At 55.1% G+C, this 27,515-nt stretch overlaps 1 protein-coding gene across 2 annotated transcripts in view; it reads right to left on the bottom strand.

Moving 5' to 3' along the window:
• Nucleotides 1–1,263: 1,263 nt before the first annotated feature.
• The window catches only part of RAB11FIP4 (RAB11 family interacting protein 4), a gene marked incomplete at its 5' end in the record, with an annotated part of 116,449 nt that continues 90,197 nt past the window's right edge, over nucleotides 1,264–27,515 (bottom strand). For both annotated transcript variants that reach the window (XM_082605588.1, XM_082605589.1), the window contains 12 exons: nucleotides 1,264–2,718; nucleotides 3,802–3,945; nucleotides 5,084–5,242; nucleotides 5,333–5,470; nucleotides 6,309–6,390; nucleotides 8,399–8,539; nucleotides 9,634–9,737; nucleotides 10,021–10,120; nucleotides 11,285–11,320; nucleotides 11,597–11,731; nucleotides 12,239–12,433; nucleotides 14,077–14,306. In XM_082605588.1, the coding sequence (XP_082461714.1) occupies nucleotides 2,602–2,718; nucleotides 3,802–3,945; nucleotides 5,084–5,242; nucleotides 5,333–5,470; nucleotides 6,309–6,390; nucleotides 8,399–8,539; nucleotides 9,634–9,737; nucleotides 10,021–10,120; nucleotides 11,285–11,320; nucleotides 11,597–11,731; nucleotides 12,239–12,433; nucleotides 14,077–14,306 (1,581 nt within the window). In that variant the 3' untranslated portion in view covers nucleotides 1,264–2,601. The remainder of the gene's footprint in view (nucleotides 2,719–3,801; nucleotides 3,946–5,083; nucleotides 5,243–5,332; nucleotides 5,471–6,308; nucleotides 6,391–8,398; nucleotides 8,540–9,633; nucleotides 9,738–10,020; nucleotides 10,121–11,284; nucleotides 11,321–11,596; nucleotides 11,732–12,238; nucleotides 12,434–14,076; nucleotides 14,307–27,515) is intronic.

The raw sequence follows: 27,515 nt of genomic DNA, 5'->3' as shown, positions 1-27,515 counted from the left end.
AACCTCTGGGGACTGGGCCGAGTTATCAGAATTTTAAAAGCTTCTCCATTTAAAATGTGTCCCAAGTACTGCAGGGAACACCTCCTGAAAGTCATTTGCTTACCTGAAATTCAGATTTCACTGGGCATCCTGTATACTATCTAGCAGCCCCACCGCTGAGAGAGAAAAGCAGAACCCTCCACCGGAAAACAAAGGAAGGAGAAAACACAGGAAGAGAGCAGTTCTGCCCCACCTGGACCAGTCAGTCCAGCTCTGGAACCTGCTCAGAGGCTGTGGGGCTGGGACCCCTCCGGCATCTGCCCCCCTCAGGCTAAAAAGCTACAGGCTCTTAAAAAGCCAATCTGATACATTCTGGCTGAAGTGAGAAGGTTGGATTTAACATGGGGCGTGTGTTAAGTGGAACTCAGTCTCATTTTACAGCCAGCCCGTTCCAGAGACCAGGTCCCGAGGGGCCTTCCCGACTAGCGCTTCCCGCGGGGGTGCGCTTCCCGCGGGGAGTCCGCTCCCGTGGCGCCCCCTGCAGGCTGACAGCTTCTTCCACCGCTTTCCCCTTGGCAGAGATTCCTTCCCACATTGTGACTTTATTAACTCAGGCCTCTGCGGCCTCCCCTGGAATTCCACATCAGGGTGGCTAAACAGCACATCAACGGTTACACATAAAATGCTCATCCCTGGGGTGAGTCCCCCCACAGACCAGGATCCGGATCCGGCTGGCCTCTCCGCAGGATGCCTCCCCATATAAAACCCAGACCAAAGCCACCTCGTGATTCATCATCTTTCCTGTCCTTTAACTCATGCCATTCCTTGCTACTAGCAAATTCTCAAGAGACCCACTCCTTGTGCCTTCGTTCCACCGCTGCTTCTGCTCAGACCCCTGGGGCGCCCAAGGAGACCAGTGTCCTTCGGGGGTTGAGAGACTCCCAGGAGACTGACCCCTGCCCTCATCTTCCTGGTGTGGGCAGCCCCAAAGTCCTGGATCAGACCAATGCAGCCCCATGATTTGCTGCAGGAAACAAATCCCATGCCTACCTACGCTTAGAAAGAAATCACGAAATCCAACAAAAGCAAACGTTGCCTGGAATGGGATGAAGATCAGTCCTGGCCATAGCCCTGCTCTGTGAGCGGGAACACACTCGAGGCCCTAGGTCCCCTCTTCACCCTCTCCTGCCCTCGCTCCTTTGCATACACCCCTCCCCAAGATGCCCAAGCTTTCCTGCTCACACTAGAAGTGCTGAAGGAAACAAGAAACTGCAGGGGGGGAAATAAGACCATACATTGTTTATATGTATTTGGATTAAGGAAACAATTCACAAGCCATACAAAACTGAGACACATTGGAAAACTCAAAGGAAAGTACCGTATCTACTCCCAGACACCTAGAACAAAACATCACATGAAAGATCCAGAGGGTGAGTTTCCACCATGTGTCACCAGGATGGAAGACTAAGGTTTCCCTGCAACTTCCACAACTGTCTCTCCCACCAGCACAGCGTTTGTTTCCGCAGCTGAGACCCGAGTACAGGTGTGTTTCTAAAGGCTGGAACACGGGGCCCTCACCACCCAACTGAGCCAAGCCCAGAGCCTGGATTCTGAAAATCCAAACTCAAGGCCATCACCAGGGACAGGTAAGCAAGGCCCACTTCTAGCCCGAGGGAGCTGTCGAAAGGGTCCATCCATGTCCTCTCTTAAAAGGCATCCACGGGAAAGGATGCTGACAGGGACCTGAGCGTGCTCCCGCCCGAAAATGTGTCTTTGGTTGCCCAACGCCAACACGTGCCTGAGACTGTCCCCAGCCTCCTTCCCCTTTTTTTTAACCCTTCATGTACACCCAGGTGAACGCTGCTTATTTTTCACTGTCTTAAAAAACAAAAAAAGACAGAGAGGGAGAGGTAGGTGAGCAGGGATGGAGAAGTTTGCAGGGAACTCTCAAAACGCCAAGAATTCTCAGGATGAAGGTCGCCCCTCCAGCTCCTCCACAAACCTGAGTCCTTGGGACACACTGTGCACGAGACTCACACGGGCTGCCGGCTGGGGGGGGCGGCTCGTGAGGGGCCCCTACACGTTCCCCCCATACGCTCCTTCTTCCTCTCCGAGCTCAAGCACCTGGCCTGAAAGGTGGCCGAAGAGGTTGGTGAGGCATTTGAACTCCTGGAAAAGACCGTAATTTTGCTCCCACTCCCAGGGGGAAACAGGGATGCGGTGGAAGAGCCTGTCTCACTGGAGTACTTTTTAATCCTGGTCCCCAGAGGTAGAATCATTTTATCCAGTATCTGAAACACAAGCTTCTAGCTCTCATCACTACAGTAACTCCTGACCGCCGCCCTTGCCCCCGCCCACCTCGGGGACCCTCTGCCCCTCGCAAAGGGACCACAAAGTGCAAGGACGGCTCACAGCGCAGATGGCGCCCGCGGCCACGGCCCATGCTCACCCCTTGCTGTGCACATGGCCTCCCCACATACACACCGGTACACGTTACACCACCGTGGCCAGAGACACATTTACAGTGTGCGTGGGAGCCCGGCCTGGGCCGCATCCTCAGGCAGGATCGGGCCCTTAATCCTGGGGTCCAGGGGCCCCGAGGCCGCTCTGCAGCCCCTCGTCTCAGTGTTTGATCTCGAGGATGGAGGGATTGTGGTCCAGGATGGCAAGGATAATCTTGTCCATGTACTGCCTCAGCCGGAAGTTGATCTCCTCCTGCTCTTTTAGGGCTTCCATGAGCTGAAGGGAACGAGAAAGAGAGGTGAGAGGCCGGGCCGGGGCTGGGGTGCGGGCAGTGCCCCAAGACCAGCCTCAGCGCTCGGAGCCAGGGCACGCGTCTAGGGCGTCACACCCAGGGAGGGTTAAATACGAAGAGGCCCAGGCCACACCCCCAGAGAGTCTCATATCACTGGCCCATGGAGGAGTCCAGGTATGGGTGATTTTCTGATAAAGGTAGAGAACACTGGCCAGAGGCATTTATAATCAGGAGTGACATCCAAAGTCCTTAAGACTGCCAGCTGTTTCCTCTGCCTGGAATGTCCCTCTCACCACCCTCCGGCCCTGCCACTGTCCTTCTCCAGGTCGACTCCTGCCGTGTCCTTTAGGCTGTAACTGAAATGCTGCCTCTGCCCGCAGGCTGGAGGCTGGTGCCCGGCTCACATGGGAGCTCCTTGAGGCCCAGGGGCCAGATCTTAGCTGTGTGTCCCAAGCACAGGGTAAGGGATCAGTGACTCACGATTCGTGTTGAAATCTAATCTGGGAATTTCGGAGACCTGATCTTTCATAAGCACACCCCAGTGGGGCAGAAAGAGTGGGCTTTGCAGCTAGAGACCTGGGTCCCTCTCCCTCTGTAAGCTGGGTGATCTTGTGTCCTGATCTCCCGATCTGTGACAGGCAGGTGTTCAGAGAGCCTTCGAGTTCTCAGAAGATTAAGTGAAGACATACTGCATGCAGGTGCCCAAGAAATGCCAGCGTCCTTCCCCTCTTGACTTGGGGGAGGGGTCGTCTAGCCTCCCCTGGATTATAAGTTGATGAAATCAACTGGCCATTTCGGCACGTTCCTGGCAGAGCGAAGACTCAAAACTCCGTTCTGCTCCCAAACCCATGCTCCTCCCACCACGTACAGGAAATCAGAGCGGATTTAACTCCACCCGCAGTCTCCTTGCCTCACCACTCTACCCTGTCACTCGGGGTCACTGCAGATGGGGACGTCGAGGGGCCAGGCCCTGGGCAGCCCGAGGCTTGTCATTGAGACAGGTGAGATGGGGCAGGACTCGCAGATGCGGAGCCAGGCTCCACGGCAAGAGCCGGTGGGCACATTACCTCATCACGAGAGGCTGTGTCTATTTCCGCAGCCAGCGACTGGGCTTTGGTCTGGGTGGCAAAGAGGTTCTTCGCTTCGTAGAGGCTGAGGCTCAAGATCTGCCCGTTCAAGTCGTCATTCTGATCCCGCAGCTTATGATTCTCCTGGGGAGGGGGACAAAGGCAATACCAGCTCCCACCGGAACCCACTTCGCCGCATCCACTGCGCCCTGACTGCCACCAGCACCCTCTCCACCCCTTGGGCACGTGACATGGCCCGTTCAGGGCACCCACAGATGACGTGGCGTCTGCCACGCTTGAGGGGGATGAGGGTTGGGTCCTGGGAGGTCCTGGGGGTCTGAGGAGGAGTTAACAGCCCTGCTCAGGGAGCCAAGTCTCCAGACAGGGGCATGGCTCCAGGCCACCCCTTCCTCCCTGGAGGTGGGTGAGCCAGAAGAGGGGCCCCGAAGGCCCTGTGTGAGGACACCGCCCACCCAGTGGCTCCTTCTCCAACACTGGCCCTTGGTGAGGAGAAGTGATGCTCTGGATCTCTGGGCTGGCAGGGCAGCTCATCTCCGTGGCTCCTCCTGCAGCCGGGCTCAGGAATCCCGCTCTTGGGAGTTCTTTCCAGGGGCACCCTCGCTCCTGAGTACAGCAGGCCCAGCACTGTCCTGCCCAGACCCTGGTGACCAGCCCTGCACTCTAGCTTTTGCCTAAAGGTTCCTAACTGCTCACACCTGGGGCCTAGGGCGCCCCCTCGTGGCTGAGAAGGGCTGGGGTTTAGGATTGCTGTGGGAGCAGAACCTCCAGCACCTCTGCTTCCGGGGGTCGGGGGGTGGTCAACTCAGAGTTCCTGGGTGCAGGCTTCCCGCACCATCACGCCCTCGCTGGGTCACTGTCCTATCCTGATCCCGCTTCCCCCACCCCCAACTGGTCTCCAATCATGGGAGTGCTTCCGGAAACCATCTGAAATGGAATCCTGGGCGCGGGGTCTGCTCCTGGGAGAACCCAATGCAGCGAGGCACTACTGGGTGGCTGGGGAGAGTCACCTCCCACACCCCATGCGCCCAGGACAGAAGACTGGTGTCTGCTTCTTTTCACGGATGCTGAGCAGAGCCCCTGGGATTTCCAACTGCCTTGGCTGAGCTGTGAGACGGGGACCAGCAGCCCTGACGAGGGTGTCGGGAAGAGCAGGCAGTTTCGTCGGGGAAGGGGGCGCTACGGCTCTCGGCCCCTCACAGGAGACCCACCCGGAGGGGACTCAGACACCTTATCCCGTGGGTCAGAGGCTCCCAGGGCCCACCTGCTTGAGCCGCTTGACCTCATGCTCCAGCTCCACCTCTCGGGCCCTGGCATTGAACTCGCCCAGGCCGGAGGACGAGCCGCGGCCCCTGCCTGGCCGCTCACAGTCCAGCTTGTACATCTGCAGGTGCTCCAACTCCTTGCGCAAGTCCTCGATGAGCTGCGGGGGCAAGAGGCTGGTTGGCGGGAACAGGGGCGCGGGGCATGCGGGAGTGGGGGGAGCCCTGGCACCTGCCGGCCCGGGACCCACCTCCTGCGTCGCCTCCCGCTCCTTCTGGAACTCAAGGCGGTTCTGCCGCAGCTTGTCCATCATGCGCTTGTAAAGGTCCATCTCATCCTTGAGCCGCAGGCTGGTGTCCTCCAGCCGGTCGGACATGCGCTGCCGCTCCTGGAGCCGGGGAGACCGGGGCAGGGGGAGAGTTCCCAGGGGGCCCGCTGTGCCCCAGGGACTTTGCTGGGGGCCGGGGCAGCCACCTCAACAAATGGGCCATCAGATCAGCCCTTGGACAGAGCCCTCCGAGGCACGGATTGAAGAAATGGCCAGATCTCCTAGGAGTCTAGAGACACAGCTAGAAAAATCTCAGGTCTTTGAAGCCCTTCAATGATGCCAGATGGACCCGAATAAGAAGGTAAGACGCCCTGGACTTCCCTGGTGGCGCATTGGTTAAGAATCCGCCTACCAATGCAGGGGACACGGGTTCGAGCCCTGGTCTGGGAAGATCCCACATGCCGTGGAGCAACTAAGCCTGTGAGCCACAACTACTGAAGTCTGTGAGCCTAGAGCCCGTGCTGCACAAGAGAGGCCACCGCAATGAGAAGCTGGCGCACCACAAGGAAGAGCAGCCCCTGCTCGCTGCAACTACAGAAAGCCCGTGCGCGGCAACAAAGACCCAATGCGGCCAAAAATAAATAAATAAATAGAATTTAAAAAAAAGAAGGTAAGACCCCAAACAGAAGCTAACCTCTTTCTTTTTTTTATTTTCCCCCGTAATACAAGGAAATAGACATTGACTATTGAAAATCTGGAAAATAAGAAATATGGAAAAATGAATGATTATTCATGTTTGATGCCTTTTTTTTTTTTTTTTTTTTTTTTTTTTAGGTAGAGCAATTTTATTAGAATTTCAGAAACTAGAAACTAAAGGCCTCCGATGGCCAGCGCAGCAGGCTCTCTGTGGATTTGGCTCAAGATCCAAGTCTGAGCAATGCCTGGACCTGCTGCTTACCTCATCCAGCTTCTCTGTTTGTGACTTCAGCCGAGTCACTGTCGTTCTAAGCTCGGTATTTTCTTCCTCTAATTGCTGCACCCTGGGGAAAGGAGAAGGACAAGAATGTAAAAAATGGAGATTCCCTTACAATTTGAGTTTGCAGCAATTCTCCGCTCCCTGGAGGGTACATACCAGAAATGAGAGAGAGAGAGAGAGAGAGAAAGAGAAAGAGAGGGAGAATATGAATAATTGTTCCAAATGGTAATATGGCTTTGAGCTTCCTGTCATCCAAGGCAAAATGGTAAAGACCCTGAGTTATTATTATTTTTGGATAAAAGGAAACACTCGTTTGTGAATGAATAAGAAGGTAAGGTTCTTTCTGCATACTGCTTAGGGCCTGAAACCCCCCCGGGGTTGGGGAGGGGGTAGGCAGTGGTATTCCTCTGCTAATGGAGAGAGTCCTCCTGTGGCATCTGGGGCAGGGCCCTCCTGTTAGGATTCACCACTGGAAGGTGACCTTCTCCCCCGCATCTCCCCCAGGGCTCTGCCCTCCAAGTGCTCACTGCAGCTGCCTCTGACGCCCACGGGCAGTGGTTCCTCTGGGTTAATGTTCACCAGGGACTGTCCAGGTCAGTTTTCGGTGACCTGAGAAGAGGGGTAGGTGAGTTGGGCCGTTGGCCAGTGGCACCAGGACAGTGCAGGGCCACTTCTGGTAGGGCATTCCCACTCCTTCCCACTGTCATGTCCTCCTTCCTTCGTGGAGAGAGGGCTTCCTGGCCCCCTCTGCCCTCTGTGCTCCCCAGGAGAAGCCCCTGGGCCAGGGCCTAAGGGGAATTCAGACCGCCCCCCCACCCCCCGACGAGGCCACCTCTCTTGAGGCACAAAGCACACTGCAGACTCTGGGAGCGCTGCCTGCAGCATCTGTGGGAACAGCGCCCCCTGGAGTTGGACAGGGGCACGGGTTAGGGGACAGTGCTCAGCCTCGGCCTTGGTCCGCACTCCCACGGTCTTCTTCCACCACCTGTGTCCCAGCCACCTCTCCCAGGCCAACCAACTGGCCGGCTGTCAGAAGCAGGCAGAGAACGTGATGCTTAATGAGGTACCTGCCTCATTAAGAAACAGATGCAAAACAGCAGCTTCTAGAACACCCGTGGAAACTTAAGATGAAGCCCCGGTTGATAAAGGGGACAAAGCTGGTCTCAGGCACCGGGGAGTTGGGAGGTCTCACCCAGCTGCACAGGGGTCTGGCTCACCAAGTTCCTTTGGGCCTGCTTGACCTCAGCAGGCAGGGGACCACCTACCTGCCTGCCAGCTGTGAGGTACAAGGAGGGAGCCCACCTCCCAACCCACCCTCCACCCTGGCTGGACCTGTCAGACTCCGGGGGCTCAGCTCAGAGACCGGGGCCACAGGGGGCCTGAGAAGAGCAGGGGCAGCCATCCTCTCTGCCAGGGGCCCAGGGGGCCTCCCTGGCCTGTGTCGGGGGAGGGCCTTGGCATCATCAGAGCCCTCACCTGTGTGCAGTGTTCTGACGTGCATCAGCCAACCTGCCTTCCTGGTCACTCTCCAGGGAGGGCTGACAGATGGATACTGAGGCCCAGAGAGTGACCGAGTATGTCCAACGTCATGGAGCTAACGGGTGACCAAGCCAGACTCCCAGGTCCGTCCTCCTCTCTCTGCCTGCCGCAGGTTCCAATAGCCATATCTGAGGCCCAGGAGCAGCCCTGCTTATCCTTGGTCCCTGGGGCCTGGGGTCAGTGTGCCCAAGTGTTCAGGGTCGGGAAGAATCTGACAGCAGGGGGCGCTCCAAGCCTGGACATCAGACCCAGTACAGGACTCAGGGCAAGACCACTGTGGGTTTTTTTTTAACCTATTCTTCTATTGATAGACAAGCGTTGTTTCCAGTTGTACCTACTAGGAACATTCTTTTACCTGCTTCCTAGAGAACACATCCATGTGTTCAAGTATCAAAAGTAGATTTACAGGAGGCTTCCCCTTGGGGCTCAGTTTTCCCATCCATACAATGGGAACGGCGCCCGCCCACAGGGCGAGAGCTGGGTGTGAGGGCGCATCAGAGGGCGGAGGGCACTGGGCCATCCGGCGGGCCCACCTGGTGTTCAGCAACTCAATCTCCGTGCTGCGCTCCCGTTCCAGCTTGCTGTAGGCCTCACGGTGGCGCCGAGCCTCCTCCTCCAGGGCCTGCTCGGCCGTGGTCTCCTGATCCTTCACCATCTCCTCCAGTTCGTGCACCCTGAGGAGAGGGGCAAGGACTCCAGTGCAGGGCAAGCTCTCGTGGCCTGACTCTCCTCCCCCCGACCCAGGCTGCGACCACTGGGAGCCCCGGACCCCAAGACCCTGACACCCCGACTGTGGGCTGGCAGCTTTGCTGACAGATGAACAAGGGACCCCACGGCATCTAAGGAGAGGCGTGCCAGCCACATCCGCCGCCCGAGCCGGGAGGGGGCAGCCCTGGCAGTTGAAGGGGTTCTCCCAGGGCAGGCACAGAGGGGTGGCCTCGCCACAGTGGTTCAAACAGCCCTCAGGCCTCACCTACTCTTTTTGCTCCCTTCTTTCCTAGCTGGTCCCCCTCTGATCAATAGCTCAGCTCACTGGGCACCCTGACTGCAAAGATAGGCACATCCTGGCTGGTGGTGAGCCTGCCAGAGCCGGGTAAGGCCAGGCCCCACTGTGGACATCGTAACCCCACTACTGGCAGCCTAGCTGGTATATCAGTCTGGGGCACCTTTCACTGGCGACAGTCCCTCCATGGAGCTGAACTTCTGGGATGTACAAGAGGACTCATCTTTGGGCGCTACAAGGTTGAGGACCAGACCCTGGACGGGGATCAGTTTACCAAGTTTTATGCCATCCTGTGAGGACTACACCATACACGCACCACCGCACTGAGTCACGGTCAGTGGGCCTGCTGGATGGAGGGCGCAGCAATGCCTGGACCCTTCCCTACCGGTGGCAGGTGTGAACCCCCAACTCACACCAGCCTCTCCCTCTGCAGAGCTTCTCCCCCAGAAGGGAGGTCAGGCTCTCATCGTTGTGGGACAGAGAGAGACAGGAAATGGATCCCAATTCCTCCCTTTCACCCGAGCTGGGGCTGCAGAACTGGGGGGCCGAGGTCAAGCTCTGCCCGTCTCCCTGTCCCCAAAGACCTGTCCTCCTGGGCACCCAGCGTGGGCAGGGCCCACAGCCAGGGGCTGACGTATCACAGACCCTCAGAGCTAGAAGGACCTGCAGGTTACCCACCCCACCTCACGCCGCCCAGCTTCTCCTGGGGGCTCAGTAACACGGACCACCCTCCATGCCCGCGTCTCAGCCAAGGCCGGGCCTGACCTGTGCACCAGCTGTGTGTTCTCCTGCTTCAGCTTGCTCTTCAGGTCCCCGTTGGTCAGGCTGTCATTCTCCAGCTCTGTCACCTTTTTTTCCAGAAAACTCACCTACCGTAGGGGGGCAGGGGTGGGGCGGAGGAAACCTTTAAGTCCACAGGACTGAGAACCTAACGATGGTGGGACTGACGGCTAGGACCCCCGCGTGACTGTGTGAGTGAAGAGTCGTGCTGGGTGGGGCCGGGGGTGGATGTGCCCGTGTGATCGGGGTCACCTATCCCCGACTCCTGGGCAGGGACAGGGTCTCCCAAGTCCCCAGACAGCCGCCAGGAGCCCCTCCCCCACCCCAGGGGGCATGCCCATGTCGCGTCCCTGCCGGCCCGCCCAGGCCCACCTTCTCAGTGATGTCGTTGTCACAGGAGTCGATGCTGTCCCGGAACAGGTCCTCGGTGCTGCCATTGCTGCTGCTGAAGTTGCTGCTGTGCATGAGCTGCCTGCACACGGTGGGGGGAGGCATGTCTGGCTGCAGGGGCCCTGGGGAGACTGGGGTCCAGACTCAGGCTATGGGCTGGGGGAGCACCCGGGACCCCAGGGAGGGTGCCCTCACCCAGTCAGGGGAGAAGAGTGGCCTGACTTCTGAACCCAAGAGATCGTCCTGCTCTGAGGACGGCAGGCGGGGCTCCTGAGCCCGGCAGACATGGCCAACCCACCAGAGCCCTTTCCCGCTGCGTCAGTACACTGTGCACACCGGTGTTCCAGCCGGCAGCTGCCACAGACCAGAGCTGGTGGAGGAGCCACCACCCCTGGCTCCTTCCACCTGGAAAACCGCCCCGTGCAGGCAGCCTGGCACCACAGCCCCGGCAGAGGGCCTGGGCCCCCTGAGACCACCCAGCCGGCTCCCGCTATATCTCTGGGGACCCAGGTGGTGGGCAGGGGGAGGGAGACCCACCCAGGCTTTGCAGGACGGGAGGACGGTGGGTCGGTGGGTGGGACAGGAAACGGGCACTGCTGTCCAGGTAACTCTTGCCTGAGGCAGAACCCAGCCGCTTCCCCCTCCCAGCCAGCAGCCAGGGTCTCAGCCAAGAGACTGTCCCACCCCAGCTCCTGGACACTTGCTGGCAGCTCCCAGAGCCCTGGGTGTGGAACTGGGGTGAGTCTGCAGGAGAGCGGGAGCGGGACCCTGGCAGGCCCAGGAGGTCAGCTGTGCAGGACTTAACCTGGGGCAGAGGGACCAGCTCCGGCGGGGACACTCACGCCCCATCTCTGCCAGCGGGAAGCCCAGGGCCTCTGCTGGTAGAGCTGCCAGCTCCGGAGCCCAGGGAAAGGCACCGGCAGCCGTGAGGGCAGCTGTGTCTCTCAGGGCACCCCTGGTGTGCCTGCCTGAGGCGGGGGCAACGGAGGGCTTGGAGAGGCCGCCCGCTGCCAGAGGGGCAGAAGGGACGAGGGATGGGGCTGGCGAGGAGGCCGGCCCCACGTCCTCGCAAGCGGAGCTTCCTCTGCCTGCACCGCCGGGGACGCCTCGGCCCCCTCTGCACGTGCAGACGCACGCAGGGCACTGGCTGGGTCTCGGCTGCTGGCACAGAGTCGGCCACCCTGGCAGCAGGAGCACAGTGAAAGGGGACCGCGTTCAACCCGCACTACCCTGAGGGAGGCCTTACCGTCCAAAGGCTGTGCTAGAGATCTTCCGGTTGGGGCTAGAGACAGAGAGGGGTCGGGGGAGAGAGGGGGAGAGAGGGGGAGAGAGAGGAGAGGATGGTTGAACAGAGGCCTTTAGCCCACTCCCTCCTCTGCCCTGGCTGCAAGAGATCAAAGCGCGGGCGAGGCTTTTTCCTGCCCTCACTCATCAGCTTGGCCCTGAGAAGCAGCCCCCGATCACCTGCCAGGACAGAGCGGAGCCGCCTTCCCCGCTGCTTCCCCCTCTGGTCCCCACCCCACCCCACCCGTCCCTATGCTGGGCCCCAGGGCCTCACCTGCTGGCCTTCAGGTTTCTCAGCCGGGCTTCCAAATCACTGAGCAGGTTGATCTTCTTGCAGCATTGAGAGCAGTAAACATCCAGCAATTCGCTGTTGTACGCGTGCCGCGCCTTCCTAGGGGTCTGCCCCGCGCTGGGTCACGAGAGGGAAAGAAATCACCTTCTGAACTGCTGTCCAGTCTGGTGCCCTGCCCCATCCTGCCGAGCTTATGACTAGATTCTCCAAAACCTGTGGGGGTGGGGGTGTGTGTGGGGGGGGGCGGAAGTACAGCCATAGATCTCCCTCCTCCAGCGCTCTCAAAGAGAGGAAGCCAATGAGTTGTACCCATTTCACAGAGAAGGCAACTGAGAGCTAAGGTCAGAGTAATGACTCAGCTGCGCGGAAAGGTATCAATACGCCACTTGCAGCCTTCGGCCTTCCAGGTTGGTTGTGTTTCTTCCCCAAGACAGAAGGAAGGAGGAATTCCAGACCCCCAATCAGGGTGCAAAGGCAGCACCGCCCCCCGGCACCCCCCCCCCACTACAGGAGCAGGGCCCAGTTAGCTCACGACTCCGCCAGCTGAACCCCCGCTAGGATGAGGCTGGACTGGTTCTGCCACTTTTCCTGGACCCCAAATGCCACTCCAGACCAAGGGGCCACCTGGAGGACACTGACGACCCCAGGTCCGAGTAGACGTTGGTCCTGGTCTCGTCGTCGGGGCAGGGGCTGCTGGGGGCACAGTCCACGTCATCCGCCTCCCCGTAGTCTTCAAATTGCTCCTCGTTGCTGATGAGTGAGGTGGTGGAGTGTGTGGAGAGGTCCGACGTGGTCACGGACGGAGTGTGGCCCAGGGACCTGAGTGTAAGACAAGGGTCGGCTGTGAACGAGGCGCCACCACAGCCTGTGGGGCCCAAACTGGCCACACCTTCCAGGAGGTCCACGGGTGCCAAGATACCAGGAGCCTGATGAAGCCTGTACTTCTTGACCTGGTAAGCGCACTCTAGGGACCTTATCCTAAGGGAAACACCTCACCACAGAAAAGGTTTCCGCACGAGAGATGTTCAAACCGATGCCCTAGAGCAGCCAAACACTGCTTACAGCTTAATGGTGTACAGACAGCTACACTGAATTAGCTGTTAAATTATACTATATATCAGTAAATGAAATGGTCACATAAAGTATGGACTCTCAAATCATTGTGGATAGGTTTGTAAAAAATACTGGCAGTAATGTGGAAAAATTAAAAGCGAAAGTTTTTTTTGAAGAACGTACTGAAAATTAAAACTAAAAACTAAACAAAAAAATTATTTTGAAGTTTTAAAAATTAAAACTAAAAATTAAACTAAAAGTTAGATATAAAATTTTAGACATAATAAGTCTAAGCATGTAAAGGGTCTACACAGAAGAAGGTAAAGCAGGAAATAAAAATATTTAAATGGTAAGAGGTCCTGGGTTTGGGTGGTGGGACCACGAGTAAAGTAAGTTATTTGCCCTTCATTCTCACTTTTCCTCCCTTTTTCAAGTCCTGTGTAAGTGCTTATGCTCCAACAATGAATGAGGTTTAAAAATAAACAACAGCGAGCCTGTAGGCAGGATGCTTCTCCTAGTCCACAGAGCGGATTTCTAGTCCAAAGAAGCCTAATGCCACAGAACACAGGTCAGAGACCCCAGGCCTCTCACGGGTGACCCAGTGTGGCCTGGGACAGAGTCAGTGCCTGGCTGAACCCTGTCTACAACCTAAGAACAAAGAAGTACAACTAACTCATCACCTGCCGAAACATATCTTCCCTTGAGTCGTTGTGCAGCAGTTTCTGTGTATCCTTACTCATAAACTGGGATCTCTCCAACCTACTGATAAGCCTGTGCACTCAAAGAGTGGGAAACAGTGATTTTAAAACTGTGCCCCAGAGGAACCCTGGTTTCCATCTAAGAATCACAGCGTTAATGACAGGGTGCTGAAGATCAAGTCGCTGGGTATCTCCACCTTATTTTATTTATTCACTTATTTATCTGTCCTTGGGCTCCTTAGCACCTCGGGTTGAATTAGTCACATTCCTCACTTCTTTCTCCTGTAAATTTTACTAAATCTCTCGGCACCTGCTGCTGGCTGCCTCCTGGGGCCATGACTGGCCCCAGATAACAACCGGAATGATCAGGTGGCAGATGATTAGCCATACGACCAGCTGTCCTGGGGCTGGCTGGTCACCAGTGCAGCGGATGGACCGCCCCCGGGAAGCAACACGGATGAACAGCTCCAAAGGGCCCCTCCTCAACAGTGTGATTCCCAGAGACCCTTGGGTTTGCCAACCCCTGCACTGAGGAAATATACTAGGTTGAAACATACGAACTTGCCTTTTTCTTGAAGGTTGAACATGATTAAAAATTGACAATTTCATATGGTAAGACTGATACCGGAAGCCCTCTCCTCCCTCTCCAAATCTCCGGCCGTGACCATCACCTTCTCCCGACACGTGGAGCTCCAGGCAGTTTTAACTCACTTGTCCTCTGGAAGGAACAGGCCCCCCAGCCCTGCATCCTTCTCCTCGGCGGGAATCCCGACCGGCCCCTCCAGGCTCCGGGTGCTCTCCGTGGGGCCGTCCATGTCCGACTCCTGGGGGCCCTCGGGTGGGGCCAGCGTCATGGCCTCGTCCTCATCCACAGGAAAGAAGCCGGACTCCCTGGGGAGGAGCTCGCCATCAGCAAAGGTGGGGTCTGGCACCTCGCTGCCCTGGGGAAGACAGAGGGGGGCAGCGCGAGTGAGCCTGGCTCCCCGAGGCTCAGCACTGCTCCTCAGAGCGCAAGGACTCCAGCAGGGCCGGGGAAGCCCGGGGAAGCCGGGAAGCCCAGACACTGAAACCTCGGGTATGAGACCCTGGCAGATGATTCACCTTGGGGACCTCTCGTGTAAGGCCAGTGAGGGGTGGGAACCTCCGGGACAGCCTTCCATGGAGAAGGGCCACAGCCAGGCCAGCTGCATTATCCAGGGCACCTGGGCTACTTGGCAGGGTCCCCAACACAAAGTCTGCACAGGAAGCCAAGTGACTCCGAGAAGGCTTCTTAGTGATTAAAAAGACACAGCCCCAATGACAATGACTCTGACGACCTAGCAGAGTTTGATGCAGTGTGATACAGGGACTGCCCAGCATGGGGTCTGCCCCCCACGGTTCTGGGCATGTCAAATAGCATCTCTAAACCTCAGTTCTGGCCTCTGTAAGTTGAGAATGGCGATGGAACCTTACAGAGGGATCGCTGTGTCACAGTAGGACCTCAGTGGATAAGTCTAGGCCTCAGATCTGCCCCGGCCCTGTCACAGCCAAGCTGGGGAGCAAGAATTCTAGGTCTTCCAAGTCTGAGCTTTGGACTGGTCCTCGGTGCCTAGCACCGTGCCCGGCAATGTCAGCGCACCATAAAGATTTGCCCAAACCTTTTGCTAAAACCATCTTACAGGAGAAGAGCTCTGGCTTTATTCAGAGTTTACCTAGTCCGAGAGGCAGATCTCTACAGACCATTTCTCGGGGCTGCTTTGCCCCTGAGGAGGTAGGCACCTTGGAGGTGACAGCCTCTACCTGCTCCCACTGGAGATGTCAACGATTCCCCAGGTTCTTCAGCGTGCTCCTTAGCTAGGGCTGGCAGGGCCCCCGTTAAAGGTGCGTCCTCCAGCCCCAGGACCACAAGAAGAGTAACAGTAACAAGGGCTGTGAAAAGCCTCGGGGCATCTCAGACAAGAACAGGATCAGGGACATCCAAGGAAGGTGGTCAGCGAGCGGCTTGGCTGTGCCCGCTCAGACGTGTGCAGCTGTCCAGGGGGTCTGTCCCCACCAAGACACACGCCAGCGCTAAGAATAGATGGCAATTAATGAGCTTGGCTCCTGACTGTGCCATGACTCGGGCTGAGCACCAGATGGACCAATAAAGCCGGCATCAGGCAGCCAGGAGCCTCTGACTGTGGAGGCCGAGGGGCTGTGTAATTAAACTCCCCTGGAGTGTTCAACGTGGCCCTTTGCACCTACGTGTCACTAATCAATCCCACAGAGCTCCCAACCTTATCAAATCTTGTGTCCTAAGCGAGCTCTTGTCTGCAAGCCCGAAGCTGTCCCAGTAGAAAGAAAGGGAAACCAACGTTTACAGAACCACCACCGAGTTCCGGAGACGGAGCTAGGAATTAATATATTACCCCATTTGGGCTTCATGGCCCTTCAGGACAGGGATTCCCATCCCTATTTTTTTTTTTTTAACAGCACCATGACACCCCCCTGTGTATAACATTAAATATTCCCCTGACAAGGACAGCTTACATCATTACTATTTAATCATTCTGTGCTCCATATCATATATTGTGGATACTCTTCATCTTTTTTTTTTTTTACATCTTTATTGGAGTATAATTGCTTTACAATGGTGTGTTAGTTTCTGCTTTATATCCCATCCTTATTTTACGAACGAGGAAGTCAAGGCTCAGAGAGTAACCTGTTGGAAGTCCACCGGCCGGTAGGCAGAGGGGCCCACCTGCCTCTGGCCACCGCTCGCTTGGTTCCATTTATCGCTGATGCAACCCACGCTTCACGGATTTTTCAACCCCATGGGGACCATGAGGAGAGATGCATCACAGGAACACATTACTAATTATGAAGCCCAAGCACTCTGCCTAATGCTGCGACTTCCACATGCCGCCCCTTCCGGCCCCCAGCAGGGAGTGGTCCGGGCTAGTGTGTGGTCACCCGGAGAGAGGCCCTCCGTGGAGAGCTGGGGCTCGTGGAGAAGCAAGGCGTGTGTTCTGTTCCTCCACCTGCAGCTTTTCACCCTCCCAGACACATGGCAGGGGAAAGGCAGCACTGGCTGGGAGTCCCTGCTCTGTGGCTCACAAGGGGGCTTGGTCACTTTGCAAGTGGGTGTTTCTTCTCGTCTTCACAGCCCTGAAAGGTGGGTCTCCTTCCCCCTCTGTGTAGGGAGGTGAAGTGACTTGCTTGGGGCTGCGTGGGAGTCAGTGGTGGGGCTGGGACTGGACTGTGAGTCACCAACGCCCATGCTTTCCCCCTGGAACCGCGTCAGCAGGGGCCCGCAAGAGGCTGCCGCCCACCCTGCCCCCAGAAGGCAGGCGGGGGGCCAAGTGGAGCCCAGCACCTGTGATTAAGCATCTGGCTTGGCTTCTGGCCAACTCATGTCTGCCTCACTGGACACTGAGATACGGAGGCCACGTTTCTGCCAAGCACTCTGTTCCCAACACCCAACCCATGGTACACAGGTGGGGACCAACCCCCTCACCTGAGGTCCCACGGTGACATACCCATAACTCCTGACACCTGGCCCAAGGCCCTGCCCGGGGTGGAAAGAGCGGTCTTGGGTGGCCTGTCTCAGCCACAGCAGGGGCGGCAGGAGGGGTCAGACACCCCACAGGGGTCCCTCCCTCCCAACTAGACCAACCCCTCCTGGGCATATTTTTACCCTCTGACTAAGCAGAGTCCACACCTGTCCGGCCCTTCACACTTGACAAAGCATCCTGTCTGTCTCCCACACACACCGTTCACCTCTCACAGCAGCCCTGGGAGGGCTCCGGGGAGTGTACAGGGCAGGATGAAGGATTCATCTTCTCCATCTGACACACAGGGAAGATGAGACTCGGAGAGGGAGGGGACTGCCTGGAACTTCCCAGCTACAGAGGGACCTGAGACCTGGAGCCAGCCTCCCGACGTGCGGAGTCCCAGCCCCTCACCCACCCCGACACCCCCCTCTGCTACACACGTGTGCACACACGCTCTCGACACGCCAGCCTTTTCCCTTAAAAAACGGCGGCTGCTCTCCCTACGTCAACCTCTTCATTCAAGCCACAACTGGTTGCCCAAGGCAAGTGGAAATTTTAACTACAACTTCAAAACCATTTCTAGTGCAGACGGTCCTCCAACTTACGATGGCTATGGCTCGACCTACGATTTTTTGACTTTACAATGGAGTGAAAGTGATAGGCATTCCGTAGAAACTGTACTTCAAAGTTGGAATTTTGCTCTTTTCCCGGGCTAGCGATGTGTGTGGTCTGACGCTCTCCTGATGCTGGGCGGCCGCAGCTCCCCGCCAGCCACCCGATCACGGGGGTGAACCACTGATATGCTTACAACCATTGTTTTTCACTTTTGGTACAGCGTTCAATCAATTACATGAGCTATCCAACACTTAATTTAAAAATAGGCTTTGTGCTGGGTGATTTTGTTTAAGGTATTCTAGGCGAAGTTAGGATGTTTGGTAGGTTAGGTGTATTAAATGCAGTTTCCACTTATCTATACAACGGGGTTACATCCCACTAAGATCTGTAGTTTCCCCCCCCCCCAATATAAATAATATAAAGACAGCTATAAGAAAAGTAACTAACTGTATACCTTGGTTAGTCTGGGATGGTACCAGTTTGGCTTCTTTCCTGGACAAAAGTGGCCCTGTCACCCGTGCTCCTTCCTGGGGGCTTGGGTCCCAGCCCAGCTTCCACTCTCCCTGGCCCTCCAGGGAAGGGCTGAGTGTAGCACTGGGTGGGGTGGGGAGGCAGCACTGCTGAGGTTGGGGGACAGCCTGCTCTGATCCCAGACAGCTCAGGGAGGGAGGCAAGCAGGGATGGCCGCTGGAAGGTGCTGGAAGGCAACCCCTCACCCCACCTGGAGCCATCATTCCCTGGCTGGGAGAACCAAAGTCACATCAGAAACCCTTCTGAGCCAGTTTCTTTTATATTTTTTAGATAAAGTTACAGAGGAAGAGGAATAACTCATCCATAATAAAAGTACCGTCCTCACGGGGTTTCCAGAAGGCCTGGGAAGATGCTGCACCTGAAAGCAGGGGCTTCCTGAGGCCCAGGTACCCTCCAGTCAGGGCCCTGGGCTGGTCGGGGTCCCCATGGAGCCCCTGTGTCACAGGTGCTTCCGTGAAGAGGAAGAACTCTGGGCAATGTGCAAGAGCTAAAAAGTAATATGCCTGGACGTGGTGAGGCAGATTCTCCTGTTGCTCCAAGATTCCAGAGTTCCCAGACAAACCCCAGGCCGATTCCCGACAGCAGGAAACTGGGCTGTGGCAGCCCCGGGATGGAGCTGGGGGAAGGTGGGGGGAGGAGGAGGACATCGCTCCACGGGGCACCGCCTGCTCGTGGGCACTTCTCGGCCGAGAACCCCGAGAGCTGCCAGCACGCCCCAGGCCACCTGGTCCACATCCAGACCTCCCTCCGCAGCAGCGAGCTCCTCGGGCGTCAGAGGACACCTGGTGGTCCCGGATCCTAGGCCTGCTGTGGAGGGGTGGCAGGATCAGGGGAGTGGGTAATGGGATTTCACAGAAAAGGGGGGGTGTCTGATTTTTGGGGGGGGCCTTTAGGGAAGGGACAGTGTCCTCAGCAGGTAGCTCCAGGCAACATCTGTGGGTGACTCATGTCCCTAGGGCTCTGTTCCTCAGGACCCAGAGCCAGTCCTGCACATGGAGCTCCCTGTCCTGCCAGGGCCACACGGGCATGGCTGGCATATGTCCAGCGCACTCCAGGTCACCTGGAGGGGCCCCAGGACACCCCTGTGAGCAGGGCTGGGTGACGGTGCTGCTCTGGAGCCTGGCAGACTAGGTTTTTAGTCCTGGCTGGCCTGGCCACTCACAAGCAGTGTGACCTTAGGCAAGTGATCTCTGAGCTCCTGACTCCTTACCTACAGAATGGGGACGGTCACCCCTACCTCAGAGGCTACTCTAAGGACCACACGTGACAATTTTCACAGGCACCAAAGAGCTGGCAGCTGTGGAAGCATTCAATCCTGATCCGGCCTCCTTCGGGGCTGCGTGTTGCAGAAGCCGAGCTGCCCCTGCAGCCCATGGGTCCCTGGCTAGTCAGCTGGTGAGATCCCGGACAGACAGGAGGCCAGGAGGTAGGTCATCCTCAAGAGGGTTTCTGGAGAGTTCTGAGGCCCAAGGCTGGGCAAACATGCTCCAGCCAGCCGCTCCGGCAGGGCAGGTCTGCGGCACCAGGGTTCTCCAGCCCCCCACCCATGTCTCTGGCTAGGGCTGGATGCCGCCGGCCCAGGCTGGAAGTGGGAGCCTGGAGGCACAAAGCCTGCCTGTGGGGCCGCCTTCTCCAGCCTCAGGAGCAGCCTTCACCCGCCAGCAGGCCCCAAAGTCACGTCTTCCTCTGTAGCAAGTCGGCACGAGCTGAATTCAACAGCTGGTGAGAAGGCCAAGCATCAGTACCCGTGGGGCCCTTCCAGGCCTCAGAGGGGCCAACAACGCCCCACTGGCCACACCCTCGGAGGGGGTGCGGCAGGGCCCAGACTCGACTGCTTCCTTTGGTCCTCCCACTACCCCACCTGGCCCATTTTCCTGGCAGCTGACTCCGGGTGACCTCATTTCCACATTCCCAGGGAGAGGGAAGTCCCTAAAGGGGTAAACATGAGGACTTCTACATCTGAACCCCACAGCCAGCGTCACAGGGAGCACGGGGCAGGTGGTCAGCAACTGGGCCCAAGCTGCACTGCTGATGGTCAGCTGGCAAGAGCCCGGCGCCGGAAGCCTGAGGCCTGGGCGCTGATCCCCGCTTGGTCGCTGGTTGGCTGTGACCCAGCTGTTGGATTTCTGAGCCTCATCTAAAAACAGGGATGGAAATACCTACCTGGCAAGATTGCCCTGGAGAATAATAATGCCTCACACCTCATGGAGGCTTGGAAACACGGCAGAGAGCGGGGGGCGGAGTGGCGTTAGAAGCAAAAGCTCTGCAGGTGGACTGACCGGTTCAAATCCTGGTCAGTCCACCTGCACTGCGCTACCAGCTCTGCGCTCTTAGGTTTACTGATCTTCAGTGCCTCAGTTTCCCCATCTATGGAATGGGGTTAACTATTAGCATTAAATGAGTTGGTACATATTCTAAGCAGCAAGTGCTCAAACCTGAGCTATTATTATCTTCATTGTATTGAGAAAAGACAGCCAGGGGTGCATGCCAGCCTAGTGGTCTCTCTCCAGCCCCCGGGATCCTATCCCTCCGACCCCGGTGGCACACGGTGTGAAGGTAGGCTGGGTGCAGCTTCTGGAAGCCAGACACCCCGTGGTGCAAAGCTGGCCCTCCAAACAGGCCAGGTGCCTCTTTTCTCCCCACCAGGGCTGTCTTCTGCCCACTGTCTTGGAAGGTCTCTCTGTGCATTAATTATACCCTTTATTAAGCGTTAGGATGAGATGCCGCCTGGGCGAGGGAGTCCGCGAGGCTCCCCGGCTCCGGCTCTCCACCCCCAGCCCTGGCAATGGTTCTGCTCCCCAGGCAGTAATGTGGAGCCAAAGAACAGCTCCATGGGGACAGGGCTGGGTAAAAACAGCTCGCGCGGGCACATCCCAGCTTCCCGTGCTGCCAGGCACCAGCGGGCACACGTGGAACCCCATTGCAGGGAAGGTATGGGGGGAGGGATGGACACAAACTAAGCCCAGGCACGGGGAGAGGCCAGCCTGCCGCCTGGCGAGGCTGATCAGGCTTCAGGGGACTGGGGGTGTGGGCAGTCAAAGCCCTCATCCACCCTCCCAGCCAGCCAACAGCCCAGGAACAGTGATAGGCCCGGTCAGGGTCTTGCTGCGTCTTTCCCCAGGTAGCAGACGATTCAGGTTAAGGAGCTAACTTGTTGGTGCCAATGCCCCAGGTGCACAGGGAGGGGATGGGGTTACCTGGGCCAGGATCCACTACACACCACTGTGGCTCAGCAGCTCTCATCAAGCAGAGATGGTGGCAGTAGAGGTGAGCAGCAAGGCAGGCTGTCCCCAACTCCCATCCTGAAGCCAGGCCTTGCTCTGCAGGCGGTTGGTGCTCATCAGTGGCTCATAGGAGACTTTTCAGCAGAGGGTCGCCCGGGCGCCAGTCAAGGGGTGAGGGTGGGAATAAGAGGGATTTAGGGGTCCACATAGAGGGGCTGGTGCCTCAGCCTTGCCTTCTGAACAAAAGCAACCTTGACTCAGATACGAGGCCTCAGCTTGCCCACAACAGGGCCAAGGGCAAACCTGGGAGCACCAGGTCACCAAACTATTAGAGGTTATCACCCGTCTCAGCCAGCCCTGGGGACTGACCTCACACTGTGAGATCAAAGCTCTGCAGCCCAAACTTCCCACTGTGATGGGGAGGCCAAGGTCAGGCAAACAGATTGCCCCCCGCAAGGCTAGAGCAGAATCCCCTCTAGTTAAGCTCCCTCCCAGGGGTGGGGCACCCAGAGCAGCTTTCAGGCTGTCTCCTCCCAGCCAGGGGCTCCAGGATCCACCTCCTGAACCCTCACTTCAGGGAGAGCACCACCGGCAGCTGAAGACCACCCCTGACTGGGTTCCTACCCAGGAGTGGATCTCAGTGTAGACGCCCCAGCAGCTACACTACTTTTATCATAAAGTAGACCCACAGATCCCAGGAGGGGGACAACAGTGACAACAGGATTTCCTCAGGAGCTTATTATTAGTCTCAAGTGGGAAATACTAAGAGGGTTTGATTCTCCCATCACCCCCTGGAGGGAGGTACTAAACCAGCCCATTTTGCAGATGGGGAGACTGAGGCTCTCGGGCAAACTTGGTTCAGTCCAGGATCTGGCCTCCACCAGCTGTGGAGCCTCAAGCTGGTAACGAACGGAAGAGAAAGTCATGCTCGTGTTTCTCAAGAACTCCCATTTACATAAAGCCAAGGTGGTCAGATGAGTCTGTCTGCTGTTGCACACACCACCACCACCACAACGACGGAAGGGGTGTGGAAGGGGCGTGGAAGCCCACACTGCCTTTTTTCAGTGTTTTAACTGCAACCCCTCAACTGTCTCTCTGCCTGATCTCCACACTCTCCCCGCAGCATACACGCTGCTGCTAAGGTGGCGCCCCAGGAGTGCAAGGGAAAGGAGGGCATGACGTAGCTCCCAGAAAAACTGTAGAAATGAGGGATGCAGCCAAACGAAGGCCAGAGGTGGGCGAATCCCCTGCAGGGCAGCAGAACAGAGGGGCTGGAAGTCTTAAGGGTTGGGGCGAGATTCTGAGGCAGATCCTGGCAGCGACCACCCAGGCACTGGCCAGGGGTCTTTTGTCCGGCTGACCTGAATGTCCAGTCTGCCCTAAAGGCTGTGGGGTCTCGCTGAACTGGCACCAGAGCTGGAGACCACTCCATGTCCATTCAGACCTTCTAACCAGCTCTCCGGGGTCCAAGTTCACCCACCACCCTTCGGATCAGGAGGAGCTTCCCAGGGGCCTGCTGACAATGAGAGGAGGGCTGCCCGAGCTCGCTGCCGGAGTGCAGTGCTCACTGAGAATGAATCAGCTGGAGTTTTGGCTCTGTGCGTCCAAGGAGGGACAACCTGCGGGCATAAGTGGCACTCGAGTCCCAGGGGTGTGGGAAGGGCCAACAAGATTTGCTTTCCAAGCCCATTAGGCAACGGGTCAGACCCTGGACCCCACTGGAAATGCCGCTCACACCGGGGCCATAGCCCCACCCAGGAGACACTCTGAGCCCTCTATCCCCACTTCTGTTCCAATAACACATTTGAGCACGTCAAAAGGTATCAGTTAAAAAATAAAAATAAAAATGTGTTGCTAAAAATCTAATGGAGAAGAAAATGGAAGAGGAGAATACTTAAGTCATCCAAAAGGATTCAGGAAAAGGGAGAAAAGGAGAATCAAAGATCAGATTGGAAAAAACAAAAAGACGCATAATAAAGAGCTCAACCATATCAGTAATTCATTAAATGAAAATTAAATAAACCATCCTATTAAAAGAGAAATATTGTCAGACTAGATTAAAAAAACTACACGCCATTTACCAGAGACACAATTTAAGCATAAGGACACACATAGGTGGGAAGTAAAAGAATGAAAAAAGATACACCACGCAAACACCAACTAGAAGTTGGAGGGGCTATATTAATATCAGACAAGAGATAGAGAGACATTAAAAAAATGATAAAAATCAATTTAACAAGACGTAACACTCCTAAGCATTTATGCATCTAATAACGTGGTTTCAAAATCTACAGAGCAAAACTTAACTCATCTCTCTCAGTAAATGATAAAGCACACAAACAAGATAATTAGAAGGGAGTCAGAAGATGTGAACACAAGCTTGACAGGATACACATGTAACATGACACCCAACAGCTGTAGAATAAAACCATTAGATCCAAGGTTGATGAGCGTTTGGATACTTGCACAAAACCAAAGAATCACCCTACAGATCACTGCAACCCCCTGACCCCACCCCCAGTACCACCACCATGGAGAAAACAAGCTACTGTCATTTTAATGCAGTGATCAAACCTGGCACCGCTAATTAGGACCAATCACACACTGGTCTCCTGATGTGTTCCATTATGAAGGACACAGCATCACCTATCATAGAGTCTTTACAAAACACTGAATTCTCATCAAGTCTTAAAACCTAACCTCTACTAAATGGGAAAGCAGGGGACAGAGGGACACGTTACACATCACCACGGGGAAGCAATCAGACAGAAAGGACGTGGCACCTTCCAAGGCAACTGGCCTGGTCTTTCCCAAAAGAGAAGGTCATGAAGAAGAGGGAGGGTCCCTGACTTCAGACTCTACTACAAAGCTACAGTAGTCAAGACAGTATGGTACTGGCACAAAAACAGAAATATAGATCAATGGAACAGGACAGAAAGCCCAGAGATAAACCCATGCACCTATGGTCAACTAATCTATGACAGAGGAGGCAAGAATATACAGTGGAGAAAAGACAGCCTCTTCAATAAGTGTTCTGGGAAAACTGGACAGCTATATGAAAAGAATGAAATTAGAACACTCCCTAACACCATACACAAAAATAAGCTCAAAATGGATTAAAGACCTAAATGTAAGGCCAGACACCATCAAACTCTTAGAGGAAAACACAGGCAGAACACTCTATGACATAAATCACAGCAAGATCCTTTTTGACCCACCTCCTAGAGAAAGGGTAATAAAAACAAAAATAAACAAATGGGACCTAATGAAACTTAAAAGCTTTTGCACAGCAAAGGAAACCATAAACAGGATGAAAAGACAACCCTCAGAATGGGAGAAAATATTTGCAAATGAAGCAACTGACAAAGGATTAATCCAAAATATACAAGCAGCTCATGCAGCTCAATATCAAAAAACAAACAACCCAATCCAAAAATGGGCAGAAGACCTAAAAAGACATTTATCCAAAGAAGATATACAGATGGCCAACAAACACATGAAAGGATGCTCAACATCATTAATCATTAGAGAAATGCAAATCAAAACTACAATGAGGTATCACCTCACACCGTCAGAATGGCCATCATCAAAAAATCTACAAACAATAAATGCTGGAGAGGGTGTGGAGAAAAGGGTAACCTCTTGCACTGTTGGTGGGAATGTAAATTGATACAGCCACTATGGAGAACAGTATGGAGGTTCCTTAAAAAGATAAAAACAGAACTACTATATGACCCAGCAATCCCACTACTGGGCATATACCCTGAGAAAACCATAATTCAAAAAGAGTCATGTACCAAAATGTTCATTGCAGCTCTATTTACAATAGCCAGGACATGGAAGCCACCTAAGTGTCCATCGACAGATGAATGGATAAAGAAGATGTGACACATATATACAATGGAATATTACTCAGCCATAAGAAGAAACGAAATTGAGTTATTTGCAGTTAGGGGGATGGACCTAGAGTTTGTTGTACAGAGTGAAGTAAATCAGAAAGAGAAAAACAAATACCGTATACTAACACATGTATATGGAATTCCCCCCCCCCCCAAAAAAAGGTCATGAAGAACCTAGGGGCAAGACGGGAATAAAGACACAGACCTACTTGAGGATACGGGGATGGGGAAGGGTAAGCTAGGTCAAAGAGAGGGAGTGGCATGGACATATATACACTACCGAACGTAAAATAGATAGCTAGTGGGAAGCAGCCGCATAGCACAGGGAGATCAGCTCAGTGCTTTGTGACCACCTAGAGGGGTGGGATAGGGAGGGTGGGAGACGCAAGAGATATGGGGATATCTGTATATGTAGAGCTGATTCACTTTGTTATAAAGCAGAAACTAACACACCATTGTAAAGCAATTATACTCCAATAAAGATGTTAAAAAAAAAAGAGGGAGGGGGATTCTTCTAGACGAGTGGTTCTCAAACTTTAGAGTCATTTGGAGGGTGCGGTGGATTGTTAAAACTCAGACTGAATCAGTTTCTGATTTAGTAGGTTTGGGGTGATGTCTGAAAATGTGCATTTCAATAGGTTGAAGTAGGTTGTTTTTTTTTTTTAAGTGCATTTCTAACAAGTTGCCAGGTTATGCTGATGCTACTGGTCCCAGGGCCACACTGGGAGAACTGTTGTTTTCAATTAACCAAGAGATATAAAAACTGAACATTATCTTTGATTAGATCCCGGTTCAAGCAAGCAAGCAAAGCACCACCTAGCTGTAAAAGATCTTTTGGGGACAAGCAGGGAAACTGGAATATGGGGTAGATACTGGGTGATATTAGGGAATGATGCTCGATTTTGCTAGGTGTGTTAACGGTATCTAGTTATGAAGGAGAAATGCCCTTAGTTTTTTTTTTTTGTTTTTTTTTTTGCGGTACACGGGCCTCTCACTGCTGCGGCCTCTCCCGTTGCGGAACACAGGCTCCAGACGCGCAGGCTCAGCGGCCATGGCTCACAGGCCCAGCCGCTCCGCGGCATGTGGGATCCTCCCGGACCGGGGCACGAACCCGTGTCCCCTGCATCGGCAGGCGGACTCTCAACCACTGCGCCACCAGGGAAGCCCTGCCCTTAGTTTTAATAACATCTTGCCGAATTTTATTTCAAATGGCTCAGAGAAAAATCTCCCACACAGACATAAAGCAAATATGGTGGCAGCACCGGGGAGCATCCGGACATGAGAATCCTTAACGGTACAGACTTCCTCCACGACCAGCTCCCCGACGGCCTGTCCTGGTTGCAGAGGCTGATCTGGGCTCTCCAAGAAACACTGTGGGGTTCCCTCGTGTGGTGATGGAGGCACGGCTATTGCAGGGGCTGTATGGTGGGCTCTGGAGCCACGAGGGCTGGGGAGCAGGTGCTGTGAGCCACTGCAGGGCACTGCGTACGGCAAAACCTATGGGAGTCGTGCAGGTTGGTGGCCGAGAATGGTGGCCAATCCCAGCCGCAGTGGCCTCCCATAATCAGTTCTTACGGGTCTCATTTTTTTCAACACGTCAGAAGTAAACCTTACCTACATAGAGCGTGAAAGACAGTTGCCCCAAACTTGCTGAACTGGTTAAGGAAAAGTGTAAAATCTCTCATAAACTTAGCTCCATTTAAAAGGAATATGGGGGGACATCCCTGGTGGTCCAGTGGTTAAGACTGCGCTTCCACTGGGGCGGGGGGGGGCGGGGCGGGAGGGCGGTGCGGGTTCGATCCCTGGTTGGGGAACTAGGATCCTGCATGCTGCGTGGCGCAGCCAAATTAATTAATCAATTAATAAAATAATAATAAAGTAATAAATTTAATAAAATAAATAAAATGCATGAAGGATCTGAATAGACTTTTTAAAAGTTTTCAAAAATAAAAGAACTATGAAAAGGGGCAGCCACCCTTTAAAAATGCTACCCTAAAGGTAGAGTCAGGGGAAAGAGGGAGCTCAGAGGACCAGCACAACATCCTCGGGTAAAACCAGCGCTTGAGAATAAGAGCTGAAGGGTGAGCAGTCTAGGTCACAAATGACTAGATCAAGAAGCAGGGGCGGCTCAAGCTGTAAGAATGTGAAGGGCCCCTCATCAATGGCGGGCCTTTGCCTGAAGGCAGAGCTACCTCCCCTCCTCTTGGGCTCTCCCTGGGTGCCAGGCTCTGCTCACCCTCCTCCTCCTCCTCCCCCCTTGGAGGATGATTCCGGAGAACCTTTCTGTTATGGGCAGAATTGTGCCCCCCTCGCCCCCCAGCCAGCAGTCTCTTAGAATGTAACTGTGTTTGGAGACAGGGTCTTCAAAG

The sequence above is a fragment of the Mesoplodon mirus genome, assembly GCF_964341445.2.
Source record: "Mesoplodon mirus genome assembly, chromosome: 18".
NCBI lineage: Eukaryota > Metazoa > Chordata > Mammalia > Artiodactyla > Ziphiidae > Mesoplodon > Mesoplodon mirus.
Note: the sequence above shows the minus strand (reverse complement) of the source record. Positions and strands in the feature narration are given on the sequence as shown.